General features: G+C 36.5%; 1 protein-coding gene across 1 annotated transcript in view; it reads right to left on the bottom strand.

The window, feature by feature from the left end:
* The window catches only part of LOC107575842 (adhesion G-protein coupled receptor G2-like), a 12,625-nt gene extending 7,516 nt beyond the window's left edge, over positions 1-5,109 (bottom strand). Inside the window, exons 1-8 of the mRNA XM_016262162.1 lie at positions 5,082-5,109; positions 4,842-5,002; positions 4,633-4,773; positions 3,811-3,924; positions 3,693-3,729; positions 3,502-3,602; positions 1,397-1,512; positions 1,046-1,311 (exon numbers count right to left, since the gene is read on the bottom strand). Coding sequence (XP_016117648.1) covers positions 1,046-1,311; positions 1,397-1,512; positions 3,502-3,602; positions 3,693-3,729; positions 3,811-3,924; positions 4,633-4,773; positions 4,842-5,002; positions 5,082-5,109 — 964 coding nt within the window. The remainder of the gene's footprint in view (positions 1-1,045; positions 1,312-1,396; positions 1,513-3,501; positions 3,603-3,692; positions 3,730-3,810; positions 3,925-4,632; positions 4,774-4,841; positions 5,003-5,081) is intronic.
* Between the last annotated feature and the right edge of the window lie 4,706 nt (positions 5,110-9,815).

The raw sequence follows: 9,815 nt of genomic DNA, 5'->3' as shown, positions 1-9,815 counted from the left end.
CCCTGTCCGAGGACCCAGCACACTCGTCCGGGAACACCAGGTGGTGCGACATGCCAGAGGAATGAGATGTACTCGACGGGGAAGCTCTCACCATGATCCTCAGGTCTCCCTGACTATGAACCGAAGTAGCCCGCCGAAAACCGGAGGAGCTAGAGCGGGGCATGGCAAGGGGGATACCCTCCCGTTTAATGAGGAGGTTCCTAGACCACAACGTCACGATGGTCATGTTTCCGCACTGAGAACATGACTCATCCACATCTTTAAAAAGACACCCGTCGCTCGTGAAGCTCTTTTAGAAATTGCTATTTTTTTTAAAGGAAAAATACTCTTTTAGAGAGAGCTCTTAAGCGCCCAGGGGAGGTCGCGGCGAGACCACAGAATGGCAGCTGCAGCTCGCCAAGGTTTCAGAAGCCTGGATGGCAAGAAAAGGGCACGCCGTAACACCAACGCCAGCTGCTTCCAAACACTCGCGGAGATTCGTCTTTGTAGAAGGCTCGGCTCCGAAGCGAAAAGCTGATGTACGTTTGCACGCACTCTCCTTTTATACCCGTGCTGCGGGGCGGGGTGCGCGTGGCGAAACACGCATGCCAACTGTCATTGGCTTGTTTAGTTAACACTCGAAGGTGATTGGGCTCTCGGGCGAGATCCCAATTCGTCAGTCACAACTGACGTAACGTCGAACGTGACTGACTGAAAGGGAACTAAAAAATAAAACTAAAATAAAAATGTATAAAAACTATATAGACATATTTACAAAAAATGACAAAAATATACAAAAACTTCCTCAAAAAAATACCATACCTTTGAAATTAAAATGAAAACTAAATAAAATGGATTCAAAATATCAATTAAAAACTACAAAAATAAGTGTTCAGATGCTCTTAAAGGAACAGCTCAAGAAAAGGACACAACCGCCATCAAATTATCATGACAGTAGTTCATGTGACTTGAGTGCAGTATATTTTCTTTTTCGGTGGAACTTACAATTGGACTAGATGGTTTGAAACAGGTTTATTTTAATATATGTTTTGTTGCTCTAACTCACCCCAGCCCAACACGGTGATCTTCCTCATGTAGTTTGTGATGGTGACGTTCTGTCTGATGAGCCATAAGTACATATGAAGAGCTTGAATGAAGAACCAGGTGAATGAGGCCAGCATGGAGTAATGCAGGAGCAGCGCTATGAAGACGCACGCAGTGTTGTCTCCTGTGTTAGCGATGCTCTCGTTTGACAAAAACGAGGCATTCAGTAGACACAAAGCCACAAACATGTTCATCAAGATCTTCGTGGCCTGATTTGATTTGGCTTTCCTATTAAAACGTACAATAAACTGCTTTTGTAACCTAGGCAACTTTTTAAAGTAAACAAAACTAACTAGATGTTAAGATACTCTACCGTAGCAGGAAATGCATGAATAAAGCGACTGCCATAAAAAACATGGAGATACCGCAGCCGATAGAAGTGATAAAAGCCAATGATTCCTGATGCTGCACTATGTCGCTTGCATCTGACTGAGGCATCTGAGAAAACACAATGAAACCGATCAGCCGGAGGATTTTAAAACCATTTACTGATTGTTAGCAAGAATCAGGGCCCGTATTCACAAAACATCTTAAGGCTAAAAGTAGCTCATAACTCACCGATTCAGGAGAAAATCTTAAAAATAATGGGCGTGTCAGTCCTAAATTTAGGACTCCTACATTTTTGTTCTAAGAGTATTTCACAAAGTGTTTTAGCGCTAAAATTAGCTCCTAAATCTGTGAAACGTTAGGAGTAGTGAAGAGGACTCCAAAGTCACTAAGACCAAATCTGAACTATCCTAAAATGGCTGTTGCCAGCAATCTACCTCGGAATATAAACATTTTAGAAACATTTAACGATAATGAGCTTTTAAAAAGGTATCGGCTTTGGTTTGGAGCTTATCCCAACTCCAAATGTTTGATTATATCCTTAATATACAGTATAGCTGTTCTCGTGTCCAGTTTGGATCAGCCATGATTATTCTACTCTGCTAATTAAAAGGCTGTTTATATACATATTACCAAAATTTTATTAGTCGCAGAAAAAAAAATTCCACATGAAGTGACGAAATCAAGCAGTCCGTGACGGACAAATTGTTAACGGCTGGTCTATGTGGTAATATAGTACATCGGGCAGGACATCCATATGCTCTCCTAACATTCATCGCTTCAGCTCTCCTGTTCAAGCTGAACAGTAGCGTGCTTGGCCTATTGCATGACAGATGGAGGCGCCGGTGCGATAATTTGCTCTTAAAATACTTCATCATTTTTGGTCATACAGATAATAGTAATGCATCTTTTGCATCTGTCAAGACTCTACGTTTATTCCTGTGCACTCAGAATAACAACAAAACGTTGCACTTTTGAAAAATAATGAAAGTAAACAGGATGCACTTTCTGCTGTCTTGGTCTCTGTGAACTTGAGCGCGTCACTTCGAAACTCCATGTATGCTTGCCTTATTACAGACATGAAAAATATATCTACAGGCCTAGAGAGTGAAACTTTTAAATGAAAAAAAAATCAAATAGAAAACAAATATTCTCAGAATATGTAATCATATATAATGTAATATGCATACAAGCGCATACTGCGGAGATGACAGGTCAGTGTCGCCGACTTCATCTCTTAAACCGAAAACAGAAAGCACTAGTGTAACAATAAATTATTAAAACGTTAATGCAGTGTACTTGCTGTTTTTCCCTAACACATTCATAATTATTATATTTGCCGGTGCGCTGTGTCAAGCCTTTTTTGTGTGTGCTTGAGCGCTTATTAGACTATGTAGGCAATTAAATGCTCATTATTATGATTTATATGGTTTATTAATAAAAGTGCGACTAATAGTCGACTAATGCTTAAAATTAACGACTACTAGTCGACCAGAAAAATCTTTAGTCGAGGGCAGCCCTAATGCATATTGACGAATTGTTTAAGAGAATCATACATATAAGAGGCTGACAATTAGCTGAATATATAGCCTACTTGTTTAATTAGTGACACTTAACCTGTATTTTAAAACTTTTATTTGAATATGGCAACATAATATTGCGCTCTACAATATTTCTATGAATAAATCTCTTACAGAGACTATCAGCCAATCACTGTGTGCATAGTTAATAAGCATGCTGACATCATCCATAGCAACAAGGTCAACCCCGCCCCCTTACTCTGAGCTTAAGACTTCTGTCTATTCCTTAGTAAAAGTTTGTCTCAGCAGCTTTGTGAATAGGTTTTAAGAGAAAACCCTTAGCTAAAATCTTTTACTGTTATTTAGGAGAACTCTTAGTGGTAAGATAAAATGTTTTGTGAATACGGGCCCAGATCTTGTTAGCAAATTTAAAATGTTTCTTTCGTTATCTTTTATGCATTCACTAGCACATAGACGTGACCTAAAATACTCTGATATTGATTTAATGGGATTTTTAAATGAAATATGAATTAGGAAAGTGTAAGTTCTTCTTCTCTGAGAAGCTTCTCACCATCAGCACTGCAAAGAACGTCAGATGCGAACAAGAGCACTTTATGGTGTTGCTGTCGATTGTTTCTGTCACACAGCCGAATGACGTCCAATTAAGTTCTCCTTCAAAGAAAAGAGAGCGCTGAATGAAATTAATTGTATAAAATTTGTTTGTTTATAGGAACTGATCAATACAGTCATAAATGAATGTACCTTTGCCATCCCAAGAAACGCAGGACGCCTTACCGACCTGTTAGAACATGTTTATTTTTTACTTTGCTTTCTCAGTTTAATATTTGTAAAATAAGTTTTGCAGCAAAACCTTCATTACCTTATCATTATGTTTAAAGGACATGTCAATAGTGTTGATAAGGTTGTATATATTAGCCCCCATCGTCACGCCATAAACCTCATTGTTCAAAACACTGTAATTTTGAGTTTCATTCTAAATTAGAAACCAAGATCAGAGCAATCATTAATCAAATATAAATATGTGTGAATACAATAGATCAAGAAACATTTGTCAAAACAATAAAAAAGTGTCTGCTATTATATTTTCACTATAACATACCTTTTACAATTTTCACAAAGGGGATAAAACAATCCCAAAGAAGCATCTTAACAGTAGTGGATATGACTGTCATGATCATGGACTGTCTGTGTCATGTTTTGCCCCTGTTTCTGTTCCCTTATTTGGTCATGTTCCTGTCCTCGTTTTGTTAATTAGTTTGTTTAGTCATCCCATGCACCTGTGTTTCCCCAATCATCCCCTGTATTTAAGTCCTAGTCTGTGCAGTCTGTCTCTATCGGTTCTACTTGTTATGTTCGTGTGTTTCCTTCCGTTTCCAGTGTGGATGTACCCTGTTTGGATTGTATTAGAGACTGTGTTCGCTATTCCTCGTCTCCATCGTTCCTCGCTAACGCAGATCGTGACAATGACAAGTTCAACTCTTCTTAAGTTGTGAGTTGACAACTCCGTAGACAACTCATAAATATGACAGATTTGTGTCACAGTGCTGCGTGTAAATGTATTTTTTAAAATATTGCTTTGCGTTTCATGGAACATAATGATGACGAAATAAAAATTTTCGGTGAACATTCCTGTAAACATTCCTTAATGTCCAAGTGCTGAATATTAACATTTTGTGAGTACCTTATTTCCCATGTTTTTAAACGGTAGAATTCCAACAAAAGTTTTTCCATTGTTTTCCCATCGTGATTTATTAAAGGCTTCACTGGAAATCTTCACAAACCAGGGAAAACCAGCCTTCAGGTCACTTTGACAATCAAAAACCTGTAAAAACCGTAATTAGCGTGATAAATGAGGATTCATATCATGTTTTAATGCTTCTGAATTCTTACATTTATCATGTCCTTTTCTGAAGAGTAGCATATGTCCTTGGTTTCTGTGTTCTTGTCTTGTACATGAAGTAGACCAATAACATCCCCCATGACAATCGCCGCATTGCTTGTATTGCTTTTTTCCATCTCTTCCTTCTTAGACTTCAGACTGTTCAAGACGTCTCTGTAAAATGTATTGAATCACATGGTATTCTGTACCTGGTTTTAGACTTGATATCCACTGGTAAAACGCACACTTACGATGCTTTTGAGTAATCAGTAGATCCATGCTTGTCTCTTAGATTTGTAGTTATATTGAAGATTGTTCCGTTCTCGCAGGTCACACACTTCCAGTTATTATTCCCATTTTGACTCAGAATGTATTTGTTTCTTTCATTCTCTTCAGCAGAGAGAAATAAACAAGCGACGGGTTTTATATATATATATCTGTGCTTTTGAATCTCATAGATTAAAGTGATATATTATTTCTTTTTTTTTGGAAACCTTGAAATGTAGTTTAATTTCATCATTATGTTTAGAGATGCATATTATCACAGTTCACATAAGTGTTGTCACAATACCAAAATTATTATTCCCATTTTGACTCATTTGACTTCGATATGATACCTGACTAAAATATCTCGATACTCCTACTGAACCGATAACATGACAAAAATGTATAAAAAAATATCTTACCTAACCAGCGTCCGTGTTTTTTATCATTTCCTTCCCCTTAAAAAAAAACAAAAAAACATCACGTGCCACCACACAGGCCTATGGTGAGCAGCTACCAGTCTATGACTATGATACAGCTGCGGCTACAGGTGTGTAGAGATCTTTGCAACATTGGTAAGTTAGCTTAGGGTATGAGCTGGGGTGGGAAATATGACCAAAATATTATTCAACACTAGGAATAATTTTGTTTCACTAACAATTTATATCATGATCTAGTAATTTTTGTTATTAATATGATCATAGATGCAAGTAACAAACAAAAGGACAAATACAATAAAACAAAGACACAAATGAAATAAACAATGTTTTTAGGTACTGCAGGTCTATTTAACAGTAGCATTCAAGAAAGAGATGATACAGAAATTGAACAAAGTAATCAAAAAGTAAAAGCACTGCATTCTTTACTGTATGAATGAAACATTCATACATTTATCCTTATTAAAGCTAGTAAATTTAGTCAAGATTAGCGAGTGATTTTCAATTTTTCTTGATTAACATTGTAGAGACAGACAGTAGCAGGAATATCAGTCTGCTGTCACTTTAAGAGCTGCACGCTCCCAATTTATTGATACACACGTGTTTTCTTTCTCAGCTGTTTACGTTCATTTAAGTCATAAACCAAGATAGGCATTTTAACATGATTGTGTGTCTTTGATTGCTGAAGAGCAGGAACTGCTGAAAGAGCTCTGAATAAGCGATCGCGCGTGAGAGGACTTCTGTGTGATATTGCCGGAGTTCTTTTTCGAGGTTTATTGTGCTTAAAAAAAGTATTTTTAACATCAAGCACGTCCCGCACTTTTTTCTCATTCATGCATGTTTCTTATTCACTCTTAAATTGTCAGTAATTGCTGTGCTGTGCTGCGCGGATATATAAAGTTTGACACGGCCAGTGAGCATGCAGGGAGCTGAAACAGAGCACTGCACACACACTGTCCTGCTGTCTGTGGCATGTCAACACAACTCAGGAAATATGGCTCTCATTAAAACACTGTCATTATTAAAGTAACTGTACTAGTAAAGGGCGGAAAGCCAATCACACAGAGTACATTTTTCATTTAAAAACATGAGATGCAGTGAGATGGGGATGGGGGGGAACCCGCCATAAAGTCTCAATATATGTTTTTTTCAAAGTTGAACTTGTATTAATTTTACATGGATTTCTAAACATGCGGCTCCTTTGTGCGAGACGCGAGTGCAAAGGTGATAGATGTCCCTCTAGAAAATGTGCAATATGTGTTCTGTGTAAACGACTTTGTTTCAGTTTTGACGTAAACAAGATCTTCTCCGCATTGATGTTCTCTTTTCCCGCAATATTTGTAATTAACAACGCAGCAGCGCCGCATCTAGTGGCTTCATTTGGACAGACTAAAAAAAACATTATAATGCAACGACACTTACATCGTCATCGCATCTCGTGCGCCGCTGATGAGGCTGCCTCCTTAACGCACACCTAAAATTCTAATGCAATGTTTTTGCATTCGAATGTGGATTTTTATTTCAAATTAGACGAATATTCGAAATTCAAAAAAAAATTTGACAGCCCTACGGGGTATCGTGATGCCATTTTAGTACCAGTATATCGTGCAACACTAGTTCACATATTCATTATTGACACCGTCCATTCATTACTGATTAATGAGTCCTACCATAAAGATGACAACTGGGAAGAATAAGCAGATTTGTGTACACTTGATATTTATTTGATTTATGGTCAATAAAATGCTGCTATTATCAGCATAAATTAATGGACAACACACGGTACAGGAGGAACAAAATCGTTGTAAGCAAAAAACATTTTTACTAACAAATATGATGTCATTTAATGTTGTACAATAATTATTTGATTTTGAAATCAAACTTTGATGGGTATGAAACAGGCAATTGAAACGACTACTAAAAGCAGTTTATGAATCATAAAACAGGCTTACCTTTGCATGTACCGCTGTCAAACAGGGCATATCTACATGCCACACTGGGATCTACAGGATCAATGTTCTGACAAACTCAAGAGACCATGACAACATAATTATCAAAACATGCTGCATATGAAATCATATGATAAAAGTGTAGCTTATAATTTACGACAGGCTTCCTGTCTGACCACAGATAGCAGCTGACTTTGATACCTTATTATGAATTTTCCAAGTAAATTTATCTTGAAAGAAAAATGTGAGGATATATTCACTTTTGAAGCAAACTTGTTTCTTTTCTTTTTTTAAGATTTAAATCAATTGCTTCAGAGTAATGTATTCATTTTGAGAGAATATTGATTTACTAAAAACACCTGCCAGTGGGTTATTAAAATAAAATGTAAAGCAAAATTAAACATGAAAGCAAATTTTAAGTTTAGATTTTTTACCCTGTAGGCAGATATTTTTGATTGTTTTAAGCATAAAGCTTACATTCCGATACATGTCTTTGAGACAATATAGTGTATCAATTGGCTTCTCATAAAAACATCTTGTAATATTTCTATTAGAAAAGTGGTTAAAAGTTCCAGCTTGCTCTGTCTTGAATGTTTAGTGAAAACTTGACTTTAACAAACCTCTCTGAACCCATTCAGAAATGCTGGTCTAGATACTAACATAATATAGTCTAATAATAAAAACTGTTGTGTTTAGTATTTAAGCTCTACATTCATCAGTGCAACATTCCTTTCTTTCTTATTTACGTCCAGGAGAATATAACGCAAGATAATGATGTAAATTAGTTAAAAAAAACTAATTCAATAGTGGCATCTTACACTCTTTGGTTAAATAACCAACTCTCCTGAGTTTCAGAACATAAACTGAAATTAAAAACAATATAACAGTGAATGAATCTTATCTTACCTGTCTGTAGATTTACGCTTCTGATGCTTATTATGCCACCCTGGCAAGTCTTAATTTCTTTAAAAGAGAAGAGATTAACTTATAACTAATCTAAAATAGACTCTGTTTGTACCATGATCTGCTCTTTCTCGGGAACTCATTACAGAGCTTACAGGATAATGAACATTCAGACTCAATTTAAAGAGCTTGTTTTGTAGATAATTGTGCTCTTAAGTGTGTTAGGATCTGACTTTAGTTTGCATTGATCAGTGATCAATCATTGTGGACAGCTTTGTTCTCATGTGGGGTTGTGTGGGTCTGTAGGGGTTGTTGTGAACTAAAAAGAACAACAAAACTCACAACCTTCAGCATTAACACTCTATTGTAGAACGGCACACACCTGCTGGATTCAGAAGTGATGGCAAACGATTATCATTTGTCAATAACCACAGTTTAATGCCTTCAACCGTCTCATTCATTCTGATTTCATAATGCTCCCCCTGCTTTGTTATGCTGAAACTGTATAATCTGCATTGTCCTGAAACCACAGAGAACATTTGCATTTGTGCAGAAATACTTTTTAAAGAGCTTTGAACTCAAGAATGGTTTATAAATAAAATATAAGCGGATTTTACCAAGAGAAGAGATGTTTAGTGTGACAAGTCCTGTTGGTTCTTGAACTATCAGACATCTCTGTATTATATCTGAAAGAAAAACAGAAATGAACTCAATGAGTTTGTCAGTCATCACAAGTGCTTTCAGATAATAAATATGCAGTATCACACAGTCATGTTAGCAGTATATTTCACATCTACCTGGAACTGTTGAGCTACTTCTGTTCCAGAAACATTGATCTGTCGAATTGACTTGGATTATCAGTGTTTTTGAGCAGGCTGCACAAACATGGTCACATTATTAGACTATTAGATAATGAGGTATGACATGGTATAAAACTCTGAATTAGATGTCAAAATTTAGATGCCCACATTTAAAAATTTTTTTAAATCGTGTTATTTTTTGTTTACATTTTTAATTTGTTTTCTAATGTCCACCAAATAACATATGAATTAGCATATATTTCTCTTTAAGTTGATAAATGCATTTTTCAAGGAAACATACTTATCTGGCGCGTAGAACAACAGATGATCATCAGCCACAGCAAATTCTGCTTTTGTCGAGACATAATTCCCAGAGACAGCGGCCTGTTATAGAGACACATGTTATATCTTGTTTTCTACAGAGAGAGCTAATAAATCTTTAATCATTTTCTTATTACATTCTTGAGCTAAAGTCCACAGTCCAAGAGTTGAGAGAGTCTGATGCGTCCACATATGAAACTATTTAAGAGACGCTGGACAATGACATACAGTTCATTTGCAAACATGCAAATAATTTGGGCTTTAATTGAGAATCTCATTATTTTCTTACATTCAGTATATAAAGCCATCAT

The sequence above is a fragment of the Sinocyclocheilus grahami genome, unplaced genomic scaffold (genome assembly GCF_001515645.1).
Source record: "Sinocyclocheilus grahami isolate Dianchi unplaced genomic scaffold, SAMN03320097.WGS_v1.1 scaffold2940.1, whole genome shotgun sequence".
In the NCBI taxonomy this organism is placed as follows: domain Eukaryota; kingdom Metazoa; phylum Chordata; class Actinopteri; order Cypriniformes; family Cyprinidae; genus Sinocyclocheilus; species Sinocyclocheilus grahami.
The sequence above is the reverse complement of the archived record's forward strand: the minus strand, read 5'-3'. Positions and strand labels throughout refer to the sequence as shown.